The 21,992-nt window shown below is 54.2% G+C and overlaps 2 protein-coding genes across 5 annotated transcripts in view; one reads left to right on the top strand and one right to left on the bottom strand.

The window, feature by feature from the left end:
* Positions 1–2,789: 2,789 nt before the first annotated feature.
* LOC142026623 (chondroitin sulfate synthase 3-like) lies at positions 2,790–13,644 on the top strand. Of its 4 annotated transcripts, none has more exons than XM_075019804.1 (5): positions 2,790–3,723; positions 7,522–7,623; positions 11,847–11,921; positions 12,853–12,944; positions 13,068–13,644. In XM_075019804.1, exons 1-5 carry the CDS (start codon positions 3,009–3,011, stop codon positions 13,632–13,634), a joined length of 1,551 nt encoding a protein of 516 aa, XP_074875905.1. In that variant the 5' UTR covers positions 2,790–3,008; the 3' UTR covers positions 13,635–13,644. The 4 variants fall into 4 exon arrangements, with proteins under 4 accessions (XP_074875905.1, XP_074875908.1, XP_074875906.1 ...); XM_075019807.1 differs by having other exon boundaries at positions 11,847–12,165; positions 13,068–13,335; XM_075019805.1 differs by lacking the exon at positions 7,522–7,623.
* Positions 13,645–15,326: 1,682 nt separating this feature from the next.
* The window catches only part of LOC142026622 (maestro heat-like repeat-containing protein family member 2B), a 68,230-nt gene continuing 61,564 nt past the window's right edge, over positions 15,327–21,992 (bottom strand). The window contains exons 23-33 of the mRNA XM_075019803.1: positions 21,598–21,733; positions 21,397–21,492; positions 20,486–20,939; positions 19,435–19,541; positions 18,837–18,989; positions 17,582–17,727; positions 17,173–17,335; positions 16,685–16,878; positions 15,933–16,070; positions 15,623–15,734; positions 15,327–15,448 (exon numbers count right to left, since the gene is read on the bottom strand). Of these exons, the coding sequence (XP_074875904.1) occupies positions 15,410–15,448; positions 15,623–15,734; positions 15,933–16,070; positions 16,685–16,878; positions 17,173–17,335; positions 17,582–17,727; positions 18,837–18,989; positions 19,435–19,541; positions 20,486–20,939; positions 21,397–21,492; positions 21,598–21,733 (1,738 nt within the window). The 3' untranslated portion in view covers positions 15,327–15,409. The remainder of the gene's footprint in view (positions 15,449–15,622; positions 15,735–15,932; positions 16,071–16,684; positions 16,879–17,172; positions 17,336–17,581; positions 17,728–18,836; positions 18,990–19,434; positions 19,542–20,485; positions 20,940–21,396; positions 21,493–21,597; positions 21,734–21,992) is intronic.

Here is a 21,992-nt window from a genome sequence, read left to right as displayed (position 1 = left end):
TCCTTCATCAAAAGGCATGTGTGTAAAGTTTGATTAGAGGCTGTAAGACCAGGGGAATGAAATGGGAGATTGCATTTCCCACCTTCTTTACAAGAGAAAAACCGAAAATGTTAAGACAGGCCCCCGAGGTTATATTTAGAAACACATGACACAGTGGACAGAAGGCAGATTTTCTAATTTCTGAACAAATTTTGTTGCAAAATTATCTTTCAAGTTTTTGAACTTACCACCTGGCCCTGGCCTCGCCCATTCCCTCCAAACACATTGAGTGTGACATTGCTGTAATTTTCTTATCAAATGCCACGTAGACATGAATTCAGGATACCCAGCTTAACAAGTCATTGTATCAAGTACCTTCTGGGTTTCACGCCTTTCCTGAACACAGGTACGGAACTGTCATTATTAACCACTGGGTGCCACTGTTGCTCCTAGAAAAGCAGTCCAGTCTGCGTCTTGGTCTGTCCATAAGAGCCCACAAGCCTTCAACAGATTTCCCCACGGCGTATTGAAACATTGGTACAGCATTGAATAAAAATACAAATGCAGGTGCATACTTGCAATATTTCTGTATTCTGTATTGCAATATTTCAACCATCCTTATACTCAATTCCTTTATAAACTATCTTGATAACACACAAGACATGAAGGTCCATTTTCATCTCGGGAATGTGTAAAAGGCTTGCTGGTCACCTCTCTCATGGGTCTGCCTGCTTTTATTGGGACAAAAATAAGCGCTGTCAGACCTGAGAAGTCGGCACAGCCGACACTGACTGGAGTCATTTCAGCGTACACATAAGCAATGGAAGTAGCTTAGTGTCATACATTGTACCTCTGCAACCCCATAGCAGTAAGCTGTGTGAAAATTTAGGACACAGTGATGATGGGGTTGTGTAGGTGTGAAGGAGCCCTTGCTACTGGAGGTCGTTCTGCGCATGACTCACTGGGACTGAGCAACCCCCAGCTCTTTGCAGGGAGTGGGGGGGGAAGGAGTGGGGGACAGTATTTTTAAGTGGAAGACTCATATGGAAAGCTGAGGCACTCGTAATACTGATAATTCCTAATGCCACAGTAAGGGCTTTCTGAAGGACAGCCTTCCCGCTTAGCTTGTTGCCTGTTAGTAGCTTGGTGAAGACAGACCCCAGGATGTGCCACCTTGCTGCTCGCAGAACATCTTGGGTGGTATTTATGTGCCCGGACACATTGCTCGGGCTGTTGTTTTCAGTGGTGACAGCTGGAGTGAATATGTATGTGTGCCTTGCTGCTTGGCATTATAAATGCTCCAGCCTGTGTGCGTGTAGAGAGGAAATTAATGATGGGCTGCTTTGGAAAGGATGCTCAGCCCTGGGGAAGCTAGAGGGGTATGTGTTTCCTGAGCCTGATGCTCGCACATCTGAAAAACACAAAGAGCACACAGCCTGCTCACTGCATGTGGTGGAGGCACAAGGAAAAACTGAAAATTACTTCAGTTAAGTGACCTCTTCACAGCTAGAAGCTACGCCGAAAGGGCTTTTTTTTTTTTGCTTCGCTAGGTGGGCGCAGTAACTTCTGTCTTTTGGGAAAAAGGCTTGAAAATTTTCTCTCGCTATTCCCTTACTTTTGCTAGCATCACACAATACCAGCTTCCATACTCCTCCTCTCGCCTTGACATATGCGCCTGGCAATTGATAAAAGTCGCGTGAAGTGACAGACAATACCATAGACTTAGCTACAAAAATGGGTGGGTTTGCTGACAAACCACTGAACACATGCTACTGGATCTTCAGTAACTTGGATGCATTTCAGTGAAATGACAAATGGATGTGAGGAACAATTGATGGCTTTTGCTGGAGATGAGCATCTTGCACAATTAACTTAGGGATGCCTATCAATCTGGAGGGTATGAGGGAGATCTTAAACTTCAGAATTGAAGCTGTCCCTGCAGGCACAGCGGCCTGTATGATTAATTCCTGTTGTCGGCCACCCTGGGCTGTGGACGGTGCAGTCACCTTCAGGTCGGCAGGACGAGGAGGCGACGCCCCAGCACCTAACCTAGCAGCTCCTGACAGTAACAATATACCCAGGCTGGCTGCGGGCATACACGCCACAGGAAAAAGAGGCGGTCAGGAGGGGCCGCGCTTCTCGGCCGGCAAGCTGTTAACCGTTCGGGGCCGAGGAGCAGTGGGTAGCGCCGGGGCAGAGCAGACGGCTTCCCTCCTCCTGAAACTACATCCCTTTCCGTGCCCAGCCTTTGGATGAGAGACGAGCGCAGGACGGTGCTACCCGGCGTCCGGTGGCCGCCCTCGGGCGAAGCGAAGCTGCCTGCGGCCGCCGATCAGCCCCCGGCCTCTCCCGACGCGGCGGCGGCGGCGGGAGCGGGGCGCACCGGGGCGCGCCCGGGGGCACCCCCGCCCCACTGCCCGGCTGGCCCCGGCCCCGGCCCCGGTCCCGGCCCCGGCCCCGGCCCCGGCCCCGGCCCCGGTCCCGATCCCGGCGGCCCCGGCGGGCGGAACGGGGCGCCGGGGGGCGGCGGGGCCGCGGCGCGGGGGATCCGCGAGCGGCACCTAAAAAAATCGTTTCCTTCCGGAGCGGCGGCGGCGGCCGGCACTTCCCCGGCGCGGCGCGGGGACTGGCGGCGGCGCCCTCCGGGGTGAGGCGCTCGGAAGCCGCGGAGGAAGCCGGCTGAGCGGCGAGCGCGGCGCGGGGGCCGCCGCCGCCGCCGCCGCCGCCGCCGCCGTGTGGAGGAGGCTGAGCGGTGGGAGGGGCGGGGAGGGACCAGCCGCCGCCGTGACAAGGTGCCAGCGGAGCGGCGGGGCCGCCGCTAGTGCTCCGCCGTCCTCGTCGCCGCCCTCCCGCCCGGAGAAGTTTGACTCGGGAGCAGCGCAGCCGCCCGGGCCGTCGCGGCGAGGCAGGCAGCCGCGCGCCGGGAGTCGCCGCGCCCGGGGCCGCCGCGGGACGGGGGTCGCCTCCTGCGGGAGGCGGCGGGGGGACACCGGCGGCGGCGGCGCTGCGGGAGCCGCCCCGCCCGCGCCATGGCAGCGCGGTCCCGGAGACCCTGGCTGAGCGTGGTGCTGGGGCTGGTGCTGGGCTTCACCGCCGCCTCCTGGCTCATCGCCCCCAAAGTGGCCGAGCTGAGCGACAAGAAGAGGCGCGGCGCCAGCCTCTGCTCCTACTACGGCCGCCCGGCGGGGCCGGGGGCGGCCGCGGGCGCGGCGGCGCCGGGCGGGCAGCAGGCGCCGCCGGAGGCAGCGGCGGTGCTGGGCGGCACGAGTTTCAGGAGCAGCCCCTGGGAGCTGCCGCCGGCGGCGGAGGAGGGCACGGTCTCCAGCCCCGCCGCCGGCGGGGAAGGGGAGCCGGAGGAGGAGGAGGAAGGCGCCGGGAAGCGGCGCGGCCGGCCCGGCGGCAGCCACAACGGGAGCGGGGACTGGGGGGCAGCCCCGGGCTGCGCCAGGCCCCGCAACTTCCTCTACGTGGGGGTGATGACGGCCCAGAAGTACCTGGGCAGCCGGGCGGTGGCGGCGCAGCGGACGTGGGCGCCCTCGGTGCCGGGCCGCGTGGAGTTCTTCTCCAGCCAGGGCTCCGCCGCGCCCCGCGGGCTGCCCCCGCTGCCCGTCGTCGCCCTGCCCGGCGTGGACGACTCCTACCCGCCGCAGAAGAAGTCCTTCATGATGATCAAGTACATGCACGACCACTACCTGGACAAGTACGAGTGGTTCATGCGGGCGGACGACGACGTCTACATTAAAGGTGACCGGGGCGCGCCCCGCCGCCGCCGGCGGCAGGGAGGGAGGGAGGGGAGCGCTGGCCTCGGGGGCCCGGCGGGGTCCCACGGGGGGTAGGGAGAGTCGGCTCCCGCCCGGGGGCGCGGGGAGCGCAAGGGGTGCCTCGACCCACCCCGCGCGCCGGTGGCGGTTTGCTTCCAGCCCCCACGTGCGGGGGGGGCGTGGGGTGCCGTCCCGGCGCTGGTGGGAACCCCGAGGTGCCCCCGCGGGGCGGGGCCGGGCCGGGCCGGGCCGCCCGCGGAGAGTCCGGGGCGCGTCGGAGGGCCGAGGCGGCGGGTTGGACGGCGGCGGGCACGGTGAGCGGTCCCTGCGTGGGCGTGGGATCCCGGTGCGGCGGCCCGCCGGGCGAGGCTCTGCCGTGGGCCGGCGGGGAGGGTCCTGCGGCCGGGCGTGGGCAGGGGAGCGGCGGGGTGGTGCCATGCGTTTCTAAATATAACCTCGGGGGCCTGTCTTAACATTTTCGGTTTTTCTCTTGTAAAGAAGGTGGGAAATGCAATCTCCCATTTCATTCCCCTGGTCTTACAGCCTCTAATCAAACTTTACACACATGCCTTTTGATGAAGGAACGGCAGAAACATAGGGGTACCCTTGACCTTAGTAATCCTAAATAATACTAAAATAATACTTTTTTAGCTCTAGAAGAAGTGGCCAATCTTTCTTACACAATGATACTAGCAGAAGCTAGAGTTCAAACTACTCACTCTCACTTTACTTTTTCGAAAGTCATTCTGGCCACACAAAACCCAGTCATTTTGTCTTCAACAGGTACAAAGCCCCAGAATGAAGGGGTGGCCAACACATCTGCAGTGTCAGAGAGGAACAGAGCTGTTTCCTCCCAAACTTTTTCTCCTATGCCTTAGTAGTAGCCTTACTACTTTTTCTTCTCCGGTGCAAGTCCAAAGCCACCAGTGATAGATTGTCAGGAATTATGAGCAGGTTTCAAATTCAACACTGGGCAGAAAATAAAGGAAGGTAAATCTCAAGTGCATTCCTGGATGTTTTCACTCAACTAGCTTCCTGAGATGTCTGAATATGATGCTGAGATTTGAGCTGCAGTTTATAGATTGTGTGAAGGGCATCTACAAAAAGACAGCCATAACACCGTTCACAATCTCTTCGCAGCAGCTGTAGGTGAAAAGCACTGGCTAAAGCTAGCTGCAGTTTAAGTGAGGCTGAGGGTAAGTTGTGAAACCATCTTTGGGCACAGTCTTTCATGCTGCTGGTCCCGTGTCTTGTATCAGGCGTCTCAAGAAACAATGCTTTAACCTTTTTTTTAATGTAGGTTGATCAGCTGAAACAGACATAGCCCAGGAGCAGATTAGAGCTAAACAGGGAAGAGAAAGCATCCCATTTAATTCCACTGTCAAAAAGGAGCTCAGTGAACTGAATTTTGTTCCAGCTTTATTTTGCTTAACCCTAGATATCCTACATAAACAAATAGGTCTGCTAGAAGAGCAGGATTTCTTTTCTGCATTAGTAACCCGTTCCTAAAACATGCAATATGTCAGCTGTAAAAGAAAACTGAAGTGCAATTGTGAGGAGAAATTAATTTCTCCAGTTGTATTAGAGCTGTTACTTCAGATAGAACTCCTGACCCTTAACTGTGCTAAGTTTTGCTCTAAAGAGAGCTTTATGGAACAGTAAGATTAAATATATACATACCAAAGATCAAGTAGCTGTTAGGGTATTTGTTGATAAAGCAGCTTAGTGCCATTCCAGTTAAGAGACTGTTTGCTTGGGATTGTCGGTTTGGTGAGTGTCTCAGCTTTCCATATGACTTTTGTTTGTATGTGTGTTGGTATGGAAGTCATACGATGTATGGTTCCCCCAAGGCAGACCAAAATCAACTGTAATGTATAATTAGGGTTTTTGTCTAGATTTTGAGGTACTAAGGTTTAGAGAATTTCAGAGATGGAAAACAATTTCAGGGATCTATTTTGTGTTCTTTTTAAGAGGATCTAGGTAACCTACCGTGTGAATTCAAAAAGCGGCCTGACGGATGGCTTCAATATATGTTGTAGCAGCCACTACAATCAACTCAAGCTCTGTTAGGAAGCAAAGAAAGAGCAATGGTGATTAATGCCATTTTCAAAGCAAAACAAAAAAAGCCTTTAAAAAATGGTGACAAATGGATCTGCTTGATGCAAGAAAGGAGGAACTCAAGACTGAAATAGTAGTTATGGAAAGGACTGGAGCTAGTCGTATCACTAGTCAGACAGGTCTGAAAATTTTGCAGTAGGGTCTCAGTCTTTGAAGCCAAAACAAAACTTTTTTCACTGCTTTTTCACTTTTGTTCTTTAACATATCACCAGGAAGCAGTGAAAAGCTCCCTTTTAGGTGTGAAAGGTTACAAAAAATTTATAGCATTTGGCTCTAAGTGATATACCATAATGTGCCCACCCCACAAAAGTGGCTCACGTCAGAGCTAGCATGGCCATTTGCAAAAGACAAAGAAATTTCAGTTGTCTTGTAAAGGAAACTTTGAGAAATATTAAGCTTAAAATTCCCCTTGGGCATTCAGTGTTATTGTGGAGGCATATACGCATCACTTACAGAGCAGTAGTTTTAACTGCCAACTATCCTTTAACATTTTTACAAGCATATATTTATTCACAGATACATCTGGGTAATCATATGCATTAATGGTACATTAACTAAGAAATAGTTTTATTGTCTTTATTTTTGGTCTTATGTTCTAAAACACCAGGCTGTTTATGCTGAACTCGGTATTGTTACACGGTGCCGGCGTTATTGCACCATCTGACTCTATAGCCATTTGCCTTTCTACATACCTTTGATTTTGGAAAGTAATTATAGGTCCAATCTGTTAACCCTCACAGCCACCCAACTGAATATGATTAAAGCCTTTTCTGTTGATTTTACTGGGCACTGGACCCAGCCAGATCTTGGATAAATATAGCCCTTTCTTTCAAGAGAGATCAGCTCCTTGTGTATATTCGGTCACATCCACACACTTATGGTCTTACCACCATTTCCTCGCAGAGCAATTCAACCGCAGTATCCTGCTCCTTCACTACTGTCCGCAGAGCCATTTCTGAAGCTCCATGTACTCAGTCCTGCTCCAGACTGAGATCAGTGAAGTGCAACAGGCATTACTGAAAGCAAAACCTTTATATATTTGAGAATTGTATGTAGTTCTGAAAATCCAGCGGTAACTTGAATTTTAGATTCAAGATGAGTTTGCAACATCAGCTATTACCAGACCCATCTTTTACTTGTGAAACAAATGTACTTGATCTGCAATTTAATGAAAGATAAACGTGCAACTCCATACTTGTGTAATTTATTTTTGGATTAAAGCCAAATTGAAATAATACATGTGATAGGCTAGGCTGTGAAATCCATATTTATGACAATCCTTTCAGATTTAATGTTTGCGACATTTATTTATGAAGAGTTATTATGATACTTACATTTACATTGGCAGTTTATATGTAAATCTTATTTAACCTATTTCATTTTGCTCCTCTTTCAAACTGTTTATTTTTTCTCTATTTTGTAGTAGTTTTAACTCTCATCGTAGAATACAAATAAACGAGAGTAAACCACTCTTTCTTATGAATAGGAGACATCCCTACACAGCTTCCACTTCTGTGGGATACATTAAATGGTCCTATGTAGTGGACAGCAGCATTTACTCTCTTCCTCTTCAGGTGCTGCAATAGCTGTGAACTTGTCTGGAAGGCATAGTCTCAAGTGGTTTTAATGGCTTTGGGAGATTGCATATAATTTCTCCCCGCAGGGGCTGACCTCCATAGGAAATACTCGGCTAAGTTAGGAAAGGTGCATCATTCCCAGCATCGCGGGTCCATCGTACTCTCATGCCTCCTAACCCGTAATGCAGGTATGTTTCGTGACACACCACACAGGCTTTGATCCTGACACCAGATCAGGCACGTGGCTGGAGAGCACTGTGGCACCCTTCCAGTCCGTAGGCACAGCACCTTCTCCTTTGAAGCCACAGGATGAGACAGCAGGCTGCATGGGCAGCTCTTGTGCCAACAGAGATACTCTCATCTGGAAGCAGGGAAGCACTCTACAGAGCCACAGTATGCATGCACTGGTAGAGGCTGTAGACAGAAAGGATCTTCCAAAATCCTGCAAAACCTGGAAGTTTCCAAATTTGGAGCGTGTTCTGCAACTGTCGTCCCAAGAAGTGTGCTTTGGCCTTACCTCAGTGGCTTGGGGTAATGTACCTTAAAGAATCCCAAGCAGGGGAATCCAGAGAACGTTTCAGGGGAATTGAGAACCTTTGCATCCCAGGGGAATTGTTGGCAGAAGGAGTCTGTTTCTTACAGGTTCTTGCACATTACTGATACTAGAGAATGCAGTGTTGTTTCCTGTATCAACACTTTTTGTCATACGTTATTGCCTACTATTCTAGTGGCAGATATAAGGATTAGGTGGAGTAATTTCTGCCCTTTGAAAGAAAGTCAGCAATGTGCTGCATCTCCACATGCGCTTAGGATGGCCAGAAAGCCATGTACATCGATCCTGGTAAAGAGGTAGCTCCAAGGAGCACAACAGAAAATCTCTCTTTTAAAGACCTCAGCAGAAACTTTTGGTTCTCGATGTACTCTGAGAACTAACTGTACGGAGAAAGATTAAGACTGAAAGTAAAAACCTTTCGTGCTTAACTCAACTCCCCTACAGTATCTAGAGTAGAAAAGGAACCTATGTAGTCCTATCTTCTAAAATTTTAAAATATGTTCATAAGGCAGAAAAAGTTCTTGCTGTAAAAACTTTTACTAATTGTTGTAGTATCAAATGTAACACCATGGTTTGATCAGCCTGGCCACAAGAAGTCTTTTTTGAGGGGGGAAACAGAAGAAGGTAAAATACAAGATTAATTTCTAATAGCAATAGCCATTATTCTCTTTACACAAACATCTTACTGGTTAATCTGCAGGCTGAAGCAACACACATGAGGAAGGTGCGTGGCATATACTTTGTTGTGGTGTTTTGCGAAGGCAGAGGGCACTGCTGGAGAAGCGGATGCCAAAAAACTCTGAAGGTTGTTCAAGCCATTTGAAAAGAAAAACCTGGCAGAGGAAATAAAAATTTAAACTAAATTAAAAACAAAAAAAAATCCCAAACAACAAACACTTAGAAGAAAACTCCAGAGGGGAAACAGCACGATGGCCACAGAGGCGAGCAGGTGTTGCTCCCAGGGGAAGAACTGAATAGTTATCTTCTACTATAAATCAGCCAAAACAGAAGTGACGATAAACACAGACACACACCATCCTCCAACATTTAGTGTTGCTGAACGATGTGACATCTTAAAAGGAAAAATTAAAAGGAGAGAACTGTGAGCCCAGAAGTCTTTTAAAGTGCTCTCTCTGATCCTAGACACGTTGGTTTGGTGAGTGTCCTACTGCATTTTCTTTTATGCAGTCCTTTTCTAAGAATTGTTGAAGAGGATGTCGTGGTTTAACCCCAGCCAGCAACTAAGCACCACGCAGCCGCTCACTCACTCCCCCCCCATCCAGTGGGATGGGGGAGAAAATCGGGAAAAGAAGTAAAACTCCTGGGTTGAGATAAGAACAGTTTAATAGAACAGAAAAGAAGGAACTAATAATGATAATGATAACACTAATAAAATGACAACAGTAGTAATAAAAGGATTGGAATGTACAAATGATGCGCAGGGCAATTGCTCACCACCCGCCGACCGACACCCAGCCAGTCCCCGAGCGGCGAATCCCTGCCCCCCCCTTCCCAGTTCCTAAACTAGATGGGATGTCCCATGGTATGGAATACACCGTTGGCCAGTTTGGGTCAGGTGCCCTGGCTGGGCATGAGAAGCTGACAAATCCTTGACTATAGTCTAAACACTACTGAGCAACAGCTGAAAACATCAGTGTTATCTTCACATACTGAACTCCAAACATAGCACTGCACCAGCTACTAGGAAGACAGTTAACTCTATCCCAGCTGAAACCAGGACAAGGATATGAACAAGTTGATTACAAACTGAACTTGTTTTCCAAATTTGCTAGGAATTTTACTCAAATACTATTTTTCCTCAGACTTGGCATTGAAGTCACCTAATGAAATGTCCTTCTAGTCTGCAACTTGAAATATCCAGATGAAGGACAAATAATGATGCTTAAAAGACTCTTTTCATTAAATATTGCAATAACATTGTTTTGCAATTGTTACATAAATCTAGAAAAAAATAGATTTGATTTCTATATTATGTTACTTTTCCTTCCTGATCCTAGAGATGAATTTCCAAAGTTTGAATTAAGAATATAAAAAACTGTATTGAAATTAAAAGAGCAAAATATCAAGAATTCTAATTAGAACCCAATTCTCCAGTACATAAGTGTTTTGAATTTACTTGGAAGCAGTCTTATTGAATTTGGTAGGATTATGGATGTGTCAATTCAGCTTTTAGTTCTTCTTTCTAGCTGAGTTTATTAGTAATCATACTAAGATTTCTAACAAGCCAGACGAGAACTAAGCATTATGAGCTTATTTTTCCTGAGAAGTTTAGTATGTTGTCTGCTGTAGCTAATCATGCACAGGGTTAGAAAGCCGGGCAGGAGAGTTTAAACACACTGTGGATAAACTATTAAATTCCCATCAAAGATACTGCAAAGCTGCCCATTGATTTCAACAAGCCTTGGACTGGGCCTGAAGACTTGCTTATGCCTCAGACCTTGCTTACGCTTGCTGTGTTTGAATACAGGTAGGCTCTTTTACAGCTACACTGGGAGGCTGATTAGATGTTAACCACTTCCTTGGTGGTTGAGGAAAAAGACAGATGCACAATATGAAGAGTAATTGTGCCACCTTGTGAAACAATACTGTGGTTGCAGTCTGATGGTTTCTGGCAGCATTTCATTATCATTCAAACCATCACACAATATCTTCAAGATCAAGTTACCATTACACCATTTTATTTTATACCTTTTATTAGAAAAGCCTTTAGAAGAAGCTGCTTGTCTGCTTGCTTTCTGAATTACTTGCTGAAAATTCCATTACAGTTTTGAAAACATTATCTTTTACCTGCTGATTTCCTGCCATTATGTAGCTGGAATAAGTGGTGCAAAGAGCAGATAGCTCTTGATAGCAGGTGTTTTTCCAAAATAATTGTAGCTTCAGCAAAAATATCAACCAATTTATATAAAGTGTCTTGTCCAGACAATCTAGAATTTTGAGGGGAAAAAACAACAAACCAACCAACCAAGCAAATATTCTAAATGCATAGGGAATTTTCTAAGGGAAAAGTTAGATTGTGTGTTTCATCATTTTACATTGCATTCAAGAAGCAAAAAAATTTCAAAGCAATATGAAAAAAAACTTTTTTGATTTACAATATATGATGATTGTGTGAGTAAAAGTATGTGCATGAAATATCAGTCACTAAATCAGTTCAGCAAACTTCTACAAGGAAACAGTTCCTGTATTTTAAAAATACAGACAACTCATGGGTTGAGATAAAGACAGTTTAAGAGGTAAAACAAAAGCCAGGTGCACAAGCAAAGCAAAACAAGGAATTCATTCACCGCTTCCCGTGGGCAGGCAGGTGTTCAGCCATCTGGCACAGTGGGACAGTGCAGCCTGGCCATGCCCTGGGGGACCACGGCCATAGGAGTAGGGCCGTGCTGGCCTGGGGCTCCTGGGGGCACTGTGCCCCTGTGGGAGCTGGTCCTCACCTCCTGACCAGTGTCACAAGCTTCCCACCAGCCCCTCACCTGGCCCACAGCTTGCTCCTCTCCCACCAGTGGGGCAGGAGGGGGCTGCTGGGGGAACCAGGGTGTCAAGAGTTAGCCTTGTATTTGCTCAGAGGAGAGTATGCTCTCTAAATAGCCTGTCTTCAGCAGCTGCCGCGGTTGCTGTTGATGTTGTCCCAGCTAATAAAACAAGCTAGCAGGCAGAGCTCAGCCCCTTTGAGCTATTGCGTACAGGAGCCTTCCCATTCCACAGTTTCATCTGTTTGCCTGGCCTGGCCTGACGTGAGAAGCCTCCCCCAAAGACATTTATCTCCAGGGACTCCACTCTGCAGCGACCTCTCTCCCCGTCTCTCTGGCTTCTCGGTCCTCTGCTTTCTTTCAGGACATGCAGCTGAAGCAACGCGCACGATCCCTGCGAGCAGCAAGTCAGCGGCGGGGAAACAGGAGTTAGCAGCAGGTCTGAGCAGCTCTGTGGGGCTGGGAGGAGGCTCAGGCCATTTGAGGGCACTGCAAAGCCCGACGTGCAGGGGGCCAGGGCTCACGCCTGCCCGGACCCGACCCCCTGCAGCGGTAGGGCAAGACGGGTTCCCTCCGAGCCCCCCTCGTACCAATGCCTGCCGCTGGAGAACGCCCAGCTCAGACGCTTGCCCTGCACCTGGCACGCTCAGCTCCCAGGACTGCCGGCGCCCTCGGCATTGCAGGTGCCTAAAGGAAACTCCTGGCCCCAGCACTGGCCTGGTCGCCGGCGGAGCCCACCTTCTTCTCACATGGGTCAGCACAGGGGGGGAGGGCTGTCAGTCTCCTCCCTGGAGGCGGTGCTGCCTTGGATTGGTCCCCTCAGCTGTCACTGTGCCCTGGTTTGGGGCCCGCCATTCCCTCAGGGCTGCCTCTGACTGGCCCCAGGGGTCAGGCTGCCCAGGTGCACCTGAGGTGATGCTCTCTGTGATTGGCCGCCTGCTGCGGTGTGCTGCCCGCCCTCCCCTGAGGGGATGTTTCCTCCGATTGGCTGCATGAGATTCCTCCCATCCAGTGATGGGTCAGGCGGCTCATCAGTCATCTGAGCTTTGCTCTTGCCAGCTGTGATTGGTGGAGCTGGCATGCCCCGCCTCCAACCAACACCCACCCACACACCCCCGGCAGGGGGCCCAGCTAGTCCCACTCTTGCCACCTTTCCTGCAGGCCTCGAACCTTGACTGGTGGGTCACCTATCGATCACATGCCTTGACCCCGCCTCCTCAAATGCGATTGGCTGTCCTGGGTCCACTGACTCCCCAGGGACTGCTGGGTGGAGGTTGCCAGGCAACGAACTCCACCTTTAGGGCTGAGAGCCTCAGGATGGAGCTGTGGGCCCTGAGGAAAGGCTGGGGCTCATCAAAGGCTCCTTGCAGCTCTCAGTGCCCGAGCCCAGAGCCGTCGAAGGATTTTCCCCAGCCCTGCCAGCTCCAGGCAGCCGGGGCACCCAGGAGCTACACTTGCAGAGGTGAGCTGGTGGGGGACGCCTCACCCTGGGGAGCTGGGAGGGTTTCCTTCTTGAGGGACCTGGGCACTTCTTCCACCCCTTCCCCGGGCCAGACAGTGACCCTGCCCTCTCTCTCTCTTCTAGCGCGACACCAGCTGCTGCAGCGCCGGTGAGAGGGAGCGGCTCCATGGCGGAGAGCAGCATGGCACGAGCCAGCCGCCCCAGGCAGCGCCGGCGGAGGAACCGGCAGTCTCCCGGTGCCCCATCTGCCTGGGAGACATGAAGAAGCCAGCTTACGTGGCCTTCTGCCTCCACTCCTTCTGCTTCACCTGCATCCTGCGGTGGGCCAGGAGGGTAGCTGAGTGCCCGCTCTGCAGGCAGCCTCTGGACCAGCTGCTGCACTCCGTGCGGGGGGACGATGACTACGAGGAGTATGTGGTCGGCTTGCCCGCCTGCCTGCAGAGGACAATGGCGATGGAGAGGGCCCGCGGCCAGGCCCTGCAGCGGCACTACAACCTGCGCCCGCGGCCCACCACCAACCGGCCCTCGGCTGGCAGAAGCAGGCCTGCGGGGACTGACAGCGCACAGAGGCAGGGGCCCTCCAACACCACCTCCCAGCAGGCTCCTGCACCCAGAGCTTCTCAGCAGCCAAGCCTGCCGACTGCAGGCGAGCGCCCGGCTCCTCCGTGCCGATGCAACCGCAGGCTGTAGCGGCAGCTCCTCAGCATCCGCCTCTTCTTGCTTACAATAAACACCATGATGTTCTCCAGGACGCGTGTGTTTTTCGTGACCAAAGAGCAGCCCACTGCAGGGAATGCTTTCCAACGCTGTCTGGGCAGTGCGGGAAAGCCAAAGGGGAGGAGGGTTTCTCGGGGTGCGCCGCGATGTCATTTCACCCAAGTGCTGCAGCAGGCGACGCGTCCCTCGCGCTCTCCCAGCCTCCCACTCCCAAGCAGCAGGGCAGGGCTGCCCAAGAATCCTTAGCAGGGTCCCCGGGGAATCCGCTTTTGAGGGCTCAGGGGTCAGGACTGCTGGTCAGTCTTGAAGAGCCACCGTTCAAAAGCACAGGAGCAGGCCATCCCATCGTGTCGCAAGGCAAGCAAGCGGGGCCGAAGACCAGCTTGGCTTGGCAGGGAACTCTTCTTGGAACTCCCGAGGAAAGGCTGGGGGTCATCAAAGGCGGGTTTGGGCCCTAAAACCGAGGATTTCGGCCCAAAACATGAGGCTCTGGGCACTACAAAGGATAGGCGTGATGCTACAGATGACGCTGGGGACCCTGCGAAGGAGGGGAACCTCTTGGTTCCTCTGCCCTTTGCCCCAGGGTGCCATGTATGGGGCAGGACTCTGGACTCGGGGAGAGGGAAACTTCCTCTGGCTCATGGGCAAGGCTGTGCCAGCCCAGAGCATGCAGGAGGTTGCCACCTCTGAAGACCGGGACAAAGGAAGACTGGCCAGCTTGGCCCTTGCCGGTGCCCCCGCCACAGCAGGACCCCCCCGCAGCCTGCTGTTCAACCCAGAAAGGGGCTCCATTCCCGCTTACATCCTCACCTTTACCAAGGAGCACCTTTAGGAAGGACTGTGCAAGGCGGAAGCACGTGCTTCGTTTGAGCAAACTTTGCAGAGCGTTCCATTTGGATCACGTGTGTGGTGGGACCCCCAGGACAGGGGGCTGAGGCTCACGTGGGCTCACAGCTGGGCCAGCGTGCACAGCAGCCCAAGGGACAAAACCACATCTCTGCTGGTGGCCTCCCTGTGTGGAGCTGCCCCTGCCCCCTGCAGATGTGCAGAGGCTTGCTGGGGGTGAGGAACAGCACCAGTGGGGCCTGGGTTAACGGGCAGGGGTCCGATGGGCCAGCCAGATGCTACTCTCCGTCCCTCTGCTCGGCCCCTGTGCCATTGCTGACCCTTTAAGGTCCCCCCACCATTCCCCACTCGTCCCCCAGTGCCCCCCTTCCGCCCCCTGCCCACACACCTGTAACCTCCTGTGACCCCCTCGGTTCCCCCCAGTGCCCCCTACTCCCCCCAGTGTGTCACTGGGCAGTGCCGTGGGGGGTCCCAGCGTGATGGGACACTGGGAGGGTGAAGCCTGCTCTGGCGATACGTTCGGGGCTCTCCTGGGCTGTTCCCTGCACCAGCGTGGGCTGGTGCTGGAGGTGGTCATGCCACTGTGGGAGGGGTGGCGAGGGGATCCCCATGGGCAGTGGGAGGGCACGGCAAGGCCCCAGGACCCCACGGGGAGACCCCTGCTCTGGGGTCTGTCCCGGCATGACTCCATTGTCCCCAGCCCGGGAAGATCTGAGAGGGGCCCCACAGCTGGCAGCCCCCAGCCTCAGTGTCACCCACACGTTGTCTCACCAACCGCCGGGGTGCTATTAGGGAAAGAACAGATACACTCCCCTACTTTCGGTGTCTTTTGATGAACTTTAATTAACTCCGTGGTGCTGGCTGGGGCCAGGTATTGCGGAGGGATTCCTCTAGTGCCTGCCTCACTCAGAGGTCCCTGTCGTCCTGCGGTCCCGAGAGATCTGGAACAACAACACAGGCAGTACCGTGGGGACCTGGTCCCGGCCAGGTGCTCCCCTGGCCACCCTGCTCCAGGGACCCGTTCACCAGCGATCTTCCCACAAAAAAAGACATCCCAAGCAGCAGGATCTCAGTAAAAGCCCTCTGACCCCTTCCTTCCCCATCTGCTGCCTTACCTCAGCAAAGCAAGCTGTAGCTGTCACCCGCAGTTTAACTGAGCAGGAATCCAGCCACGGCAAGAGGTTCTTCACCAGACAGGGCGAGACGAGCCCAGCGTGGAGCAGGACGCTGCGCAGGGGTCACAAGCGAGGGACACACAGTTACCCAGGAAGGCCACAGGCCGGGCCTCCAAAATTCACTTGCGCCGATGCAGACACTATTCTTCAGCTCCCAACGGCTTCCCGGGCACGCCGGGAGGGTCCCAGCGGCCATTTCCCTGGGCACAGCCCTGCAGGAGTTGGCCAGATGCATCCCTGGGGCTCTTACCTGCTCAGGAGACGCACCCCCTCAGGGTGAGCCAGGGGGTCTTCCAGGCGAGCCCACACTCCCTGATTCACGAGCAGCCGCGTCCATTTCTGCGCCATGCATTTGCCCAGCACCAACTCTATAGCTGAAAGGAAAATCCTGGCAAAAGAAACAAAATGCAAAATAAACAAACCCAATCAAACAAAACAAGTCCAAATAGCACCACCACCAGAAACCCCAAGAACTCTCAAATTGCAGCAGGTTAGGGGAATACTGATCTGCAGCAGAGCTAATTACCCCTGGAATGATGCTTCACAGCCTTCCAGACTGCAGCTAACGACACTGGCATTTTCTTCATGCCCCAGACCCACCGAAGCAGAAGAAAACCCACGCCTCTAGACTGACTCCACGCTAGGTGTCAACCAAGGCCAACACCTCATACCTCTTCCCACCAGCCTTTGGCCAAGAATGACGCCAGCGCCCGCAAGAGTCACTGCTCCAGCGGGGGTCCGTTGAGGGAGTGCAATGCTATTGTGCACGCAAGGGTATGCAGGAGGCAAGAGGTCGGCCGTCCGCAGTATGAGCTGCGTAAGACCTTCCTGCCTGGGAGCTGGAGTTTCTCCATGAAGGAAGAGAATTAAAACCAACCATGACGACCGCTTTCCACATCTAGGAAGTGGGGCAGGCGAAGCCCTCCCTCAGCCCCACAAAGGCACATGCCTTGGCACGGGGAACTGAAGCGAGCCCCTCCATCTGCCCCTTCGGCTCCTTACCTGCACGGCTTCTCCACATGCATTTGGCACTCGAGGAACAGTTGTCTCCAGCTGCTCATGAGCAAAAGCTGCCTCTCCGCACCCAGCATTTCACTGGCCCACCTGAGGAGGCTGGGAAGGAGGTGGGGAAGCAGTTCCCTGAGCTCCTCCGTGCTCCTCAGGGCAAGCACCACCTCGGAGATGGCACGGGTGATCTGCAGAGAAACATGACCAAGAACCACCTGTTCAGGGAAGGCCTTTTCCCACCAGCCTGGTTCCCCCGCCTGCCCGGGGTGGGGGGTCACTGTCCGCAGTTGTCACTCCTGCGACAGCCTTGTGGCTCAGGAGTACCAAACTGGCCTGGCTCCCCACACTCCTTGAGGCCGGCCCAGCACAGCGCCCTGTGAATCTCCGTGGGCACCTGCAAAGGGCACCTGACTCCCTTGCGCCCAAGTGTGAGTGAGCAAGCAGATGGCAAGCTGCAGAAATGCATCTGCCGTTGAACGTACCGTCAGAGTCTCCCGAGCAGTCTGACAGTTGTGCCGCTCACAAGTGGAGGAGTCCGTCCCCAGGCAGTTGTTTCCTGCTCTGTTTAGTTTCTCCACTAAGCACCTCAGGATCCGAATCCCAAGGATGCTTCTCCCCAGGCTCCTCCACAGCTCCACCGTGTCACTGCAAGGGAAGAGATGTTCACCCCTGAGCCTGTATCCTTGCGGTCCTGCGGTGCCCTCAAACCTCCTCATCTGCAATGGGGCTTACAAAGCCCCACTCACAGCAGAGACACAAGCACGCAGTCTTGTAACACTCCAGACTGCTCGGGCAGAAAAAAAAGACCTGCTTCTCAGCCGGACCCTGCCAGGGCAAGGAAGCTGCAGGGTCCCTGTTTGACTACAGTGCGGAGGTGGGTAGTGCCCGTACCTGTCCATGAGCAGACTCTTCTGGAGGAGACTGCTGATTACAGGCTCCTGGTGAACGTGGGTGAGGAGAAACACTGCACGGAGCAGGAAGGGCCTGTGGGTGCTGTGCTGCATGTAGCTGTAAAGGGTGTTCAGGATTTTTGGCACCTGAATGGAAGAAGAGGAGAAAGAAGGGCTCCTTTACCCCCTCCTGTGGGGCCCAGACACAGTCATTCGGCACATGAGCGATGCCTGCTCCCTTGACACAGAGTCCAGATCCCCCTCAAAACCTCATGCCTTCCACCCTGCCTGACCCTGGCTCACATCTGGAGCCCAGTGTGCTCTTGGCAATCGTGCACCTGCATGCACACACGCACACGCATGCACACGCTCACACGCACAGCCTCGGTCGCTGCACGTGCCTGGGCCCAACCCTATGAGCAGCTGCATGCCCTGTGTGCACACAGAGGACACGGACCCATTTCATGCTCAACGCTTGGCTAGCTCTCTCCATGTGTCCGTAGCTATGCAAGACCATGACCAAACACGCTCTTTGAGATCCCGCAGATGCCTTGCAGGGCCCCTGCAAGGGCACGTGTCTCCTTCCAGAGGAACCCCGTTCTCCAGGGACGCTTTTCCTTGCCTCTGCCCTCCTGAGACTGAGTTAGTCTGCACTGCTTGAGCCACTGGTGGCCCTAGAGCCCAAGTGGAGCGCAGCAGAGCGTGAGCGGAGGAGAACAGGAGCCTTGAAAGGGCAGGCACAGCACGAGGCCAGAGGCTCCCAGGCTACAGATGGGCAGCAACTAGTGGCTAAAGGGCAGGCACCTCACAGGCTGGGTAACACCACAATCGGGGAAAGCAATGAGAGCAATGAACAACTATGCAACCTGTGGAAAACCTAGCATGCCCAGCAAAGCTCAGAGTAGATGGAATTGGGGACCAGTGAAGAAAGAGAAGGGTGAGGTGGGTCCCAGGGCAGGGAGGACTGACAGTGACCCCAGAGGAAGGGGAGGAATGGCAAGGCTGGTGCCTCCCAGTGCCTCACTCATGGGAAGGACCCGGACCAATGGCAGACTTTGGACAAGAAGTGCCCATAGCCTTGTCACCAGCTGGAGCAGGCACCAGCAGCGGGTGCTAATGCACGACCCGGACCATCAGTAGCCCCTTGGCTCGGCACACAGGCGGCGTTTCTTGAGCCCACGCCAACTGCACAGGGTGTAGTGCAACAGCCAACAGGAGAAAAGACAAAGTCTAATGGAAAAAAAGCTCTCCTTTACCTCCTGGACTATCTCCTTTCTGCATTCCACCAGGAAGATGAACACCCACTTTCTCACTGCTCTTGCACGTCGGGGCTTGACATGCAGCAAGCTGTCCAGGATGGCGGTCAGAAAGTCCACAGCCTGTGCTGCAGGGATGCATCTGCAAACAGCCTGGAGAGAAGTCAGGAACAGGAGAGCCCGCATCACAGCTCTGCCCCAGCGATTCCGAAAGGAAAGGAAAGACAACTCGACGGGACTGTTAGTTCAGCAGTCATGGAGGGGCCGGTCTCTTGACCCTCCTGCTGTGCCTACAGTGCTCTTTACATCTGGTGCAGCTAACCGATTTGGAAGTGTCTACCCCCTTGTTGTTTGCTTATACACCAAATTGGTATTCTGACAAGAGCACTCACGCACACACACGTGTGTGCAAACGCACACATCATGGTGTCTGCTCCAGGGTGCCTAAAGGACGGTCTTGCCTCAAAGCCTCCTGCTACTTGCTAACAACAGCTGTCCTGGACAGCCCGCTCTGGAGACAGAGACTCTGGAGGGGAGCAGCGAGACGTGCAGGAGCCCAGGAGCTGGGCCCCCACCCCACTCTTTTGGGGCCACTTACCTTCGTTATTTGGGTACAGGTCTCCGCGAAAGTCTCGGCGTCCGGGCTGTTCAGCTCCTCACAAAGGCACCGGATCTCATCTGCCTGCGGCACCTTCATGCTCTTGGCTGGAACAAACAGCAGGAGAGAAGAGGAGTCACGTCTACAGAAAGCCAACCTCTGGCCCCAGATACCAGTAAAGGAGAATCCCTGTGGTGGCAGGGAAGGCCGCAGGGAAGGCCACAGGGAAAGCCAGGGCCCTCCTGAACTTGGGGCAGCGGGATTTCCTGAGCCCGATAAATGGCTGACAAATCCCGGGCTGCAAAGAGCCCTCTTCCTCCTTGAACATTTGCTGGGGCTTCAGGGTTTCAGCAGCCTCTGCTCCTAGCAGCTGCGTCCCCTATTCCCACACACAGGCCACCATCGTCTCTGGGAGGCAGGAAACCTCCCTGTGACTTCCTCAGCACAGGCAGACCCTGCTGCCTGAAGAGGAAAGGGTGCAAACACAACCCTTTGCAGCACGCTCTGGGCCTGCAGCTCAGATCCCTCCTCCCTGCCCAGTTTGCTCTGGGCAGCAAATTGCTTTCCTCTCTTGTGCTCCACAGGAGATTTCTTCCCTGCCAGGGATGACTTTGGAGACTGCCTGGGTAGCTGCCTGTCTCTCCAGGCTGAAGGCAGGGAGCAAGGGGGAAGGCACCCTCTGAAACGTCGGGGACCTCATCCGAGCGAGTTTTCTGACCACCCTCTGTCTCTCCTGGACCGTGGAGAGGGACAGACGTGGAGGGGGACAGTCCCCAGCATTGGTGACGATGTCCTGCCCTCAGACAGCAGTGAGGGATGGCCCTGACCACCCAACCTCACGCACACCCTGGGGAGGTGGGACTCAGCAACACTCTCTCAGGGATCCTTCCTGAGATGGGCAGGGAGGCAGAGGGCTAACAGGGTGGGGGCACAAAACCAGCCAAGCATGTTGCCTCCCCCTTCCCTCCACGGGACCCCGGTGGCACCAGGCCAGGAAGGGAGGGAGGGAGGATCGGGCTGAGCAAGGCTGGGAAGCGCCTGCTCTCCTCACCTTGTATTTGGAGAAGGTAGCCAAGGCAGACCCATGCCCTCTGGCGGCACGTGGCCAGGCAGTTGCTGGTCAGAGACCCCAGCAGTCCCACCAGGGAGCCGAACTGCTTGGAGGGACATCCTCTCTGCAGGGGACAGCAGCAGGAAAAAGGTTGCAGGCAGCCCCAGCGCCTGCTCGCCTCTACTGCCCAGCCTGCTCCCTGGGCAGCAACCAGGCAGAAGGGCAGGCAGAAGGGCTGCCCCGTAATCCCAGGGGCCCCGAAAGCCAGCACCCAGCCGGGCAGGGCTCCTTTCCAGGGCCACGAATGGTGGGAATGGGACATCAGGGCATGCAGAGGGTCCCTACTCACCATGAGCTCACATCGCTCCTTGCAAGCGCCCAGCACGTGGGTGCAAACCCGCAGGGCTCTCTCCCGCTCCCATTCTTTGGCTGAGGTGAGCCAGCCCTTCAGGACCTGGGGCAGGGGGCATCTCTCTCGCAACAGGAATCTTTCTCTCCCCGAGATCCCTCTCCCTCTCCCTTCTTCTCTGGCCCCTTCCTGGCGCATCCCCCGCCCCACCAAGCACTGGCCCTGCAGCCTTCACCGCCTTGCGCTCTGCAGCCGCCTCTGCCCTGCATCAGGTCTTGCTTCCCTGCTGGCATTTCCCTGCTCCGGCCTTCCCCCCAGGGCTGCTCTCGCCCAGCTCAGGGCTGGCTCTTGGCTTTCCCTCCACCAGGGCCCACTTCGCTGCCTGTCCTGAGGCTGCAGTGGCCGGGCGCTCCTGACTCCCAGCCCCGGCCAGATGCACAGCCCCAGAGCAAGGAGCCAAAGCCCCATTTGTCTGGAGGAAAGGTATCCACCTCCTATCACCCACTAAGGTCTCGATTCTCTGCCCTGGCAACGCTTTCCCTGTTGCCCCGTGGCTACTCACGTGGACCACGTTGCGAAAGCAGGCAGAGGTCTCCTCGGCCTCCAGAAGGGTTTCTATGAGGTGGCCCAGATCTTCCATGGCTCTCCTGTGCAGAAGCTAAAAGCAGCAAAGGAGAGCTGAGGCTATGCATCATGGGGGCTGCCAGGGCATGCTGAGGTGGGATCCTGACCCAGAGGTGGGCAGGCACTGGCCGGTGGGTACCTCCATGTTCACAGCTGCCCTCACACTCTTCCTTCCCCTTTTCATCCACTCCTCAGAAGGATGGGACAAAACACTCTGGCAGCACACTGCCAGCAGGTTGCGATTTTCCTTCCTGCTCAGAGGCGGCCTCAGCTTGCTGGCCAGAGGAAAAAGGGAGACAAAACAGAAAGGGGATTTACTAGCCCTCTCCAGGGTGGTTTAAACCACAACTGAGTCCCTCCTAATCGAGGGCCCCAAATCCAACACCCCCAGCCCATGCCAGCGAGCACCGCCTTCAGCTCCAGCAATGCCTACCTCCTCCCAGGCAGCAGGCAACCCCCCCCACCAGGTTAAGGAACCCCTGGGGCTCCCTTCTTCTGGGAGACACCTGCAATGGGGAACACCCTCCCACTCCA

The sequence above is a fragment of the Buteo buteo genome, chromosome Z, assembly GCF_964188355.1.
Source record: "Buteo buteo chromosome Z, bButBut1.hap1.1, whole genome shotgun sequence".
Taxonomy (NCBI): domain Eukaryota; kingdom Metazoa; phylum Chordata; class Aves; order Accipitriformes; family Accipitridae; genus Buteo; species Buteo buteo.
Note: the sequence above shows the minus strand (reverse complement) of the source record. Positions and strands in the feature narration are given on the sequence as shown.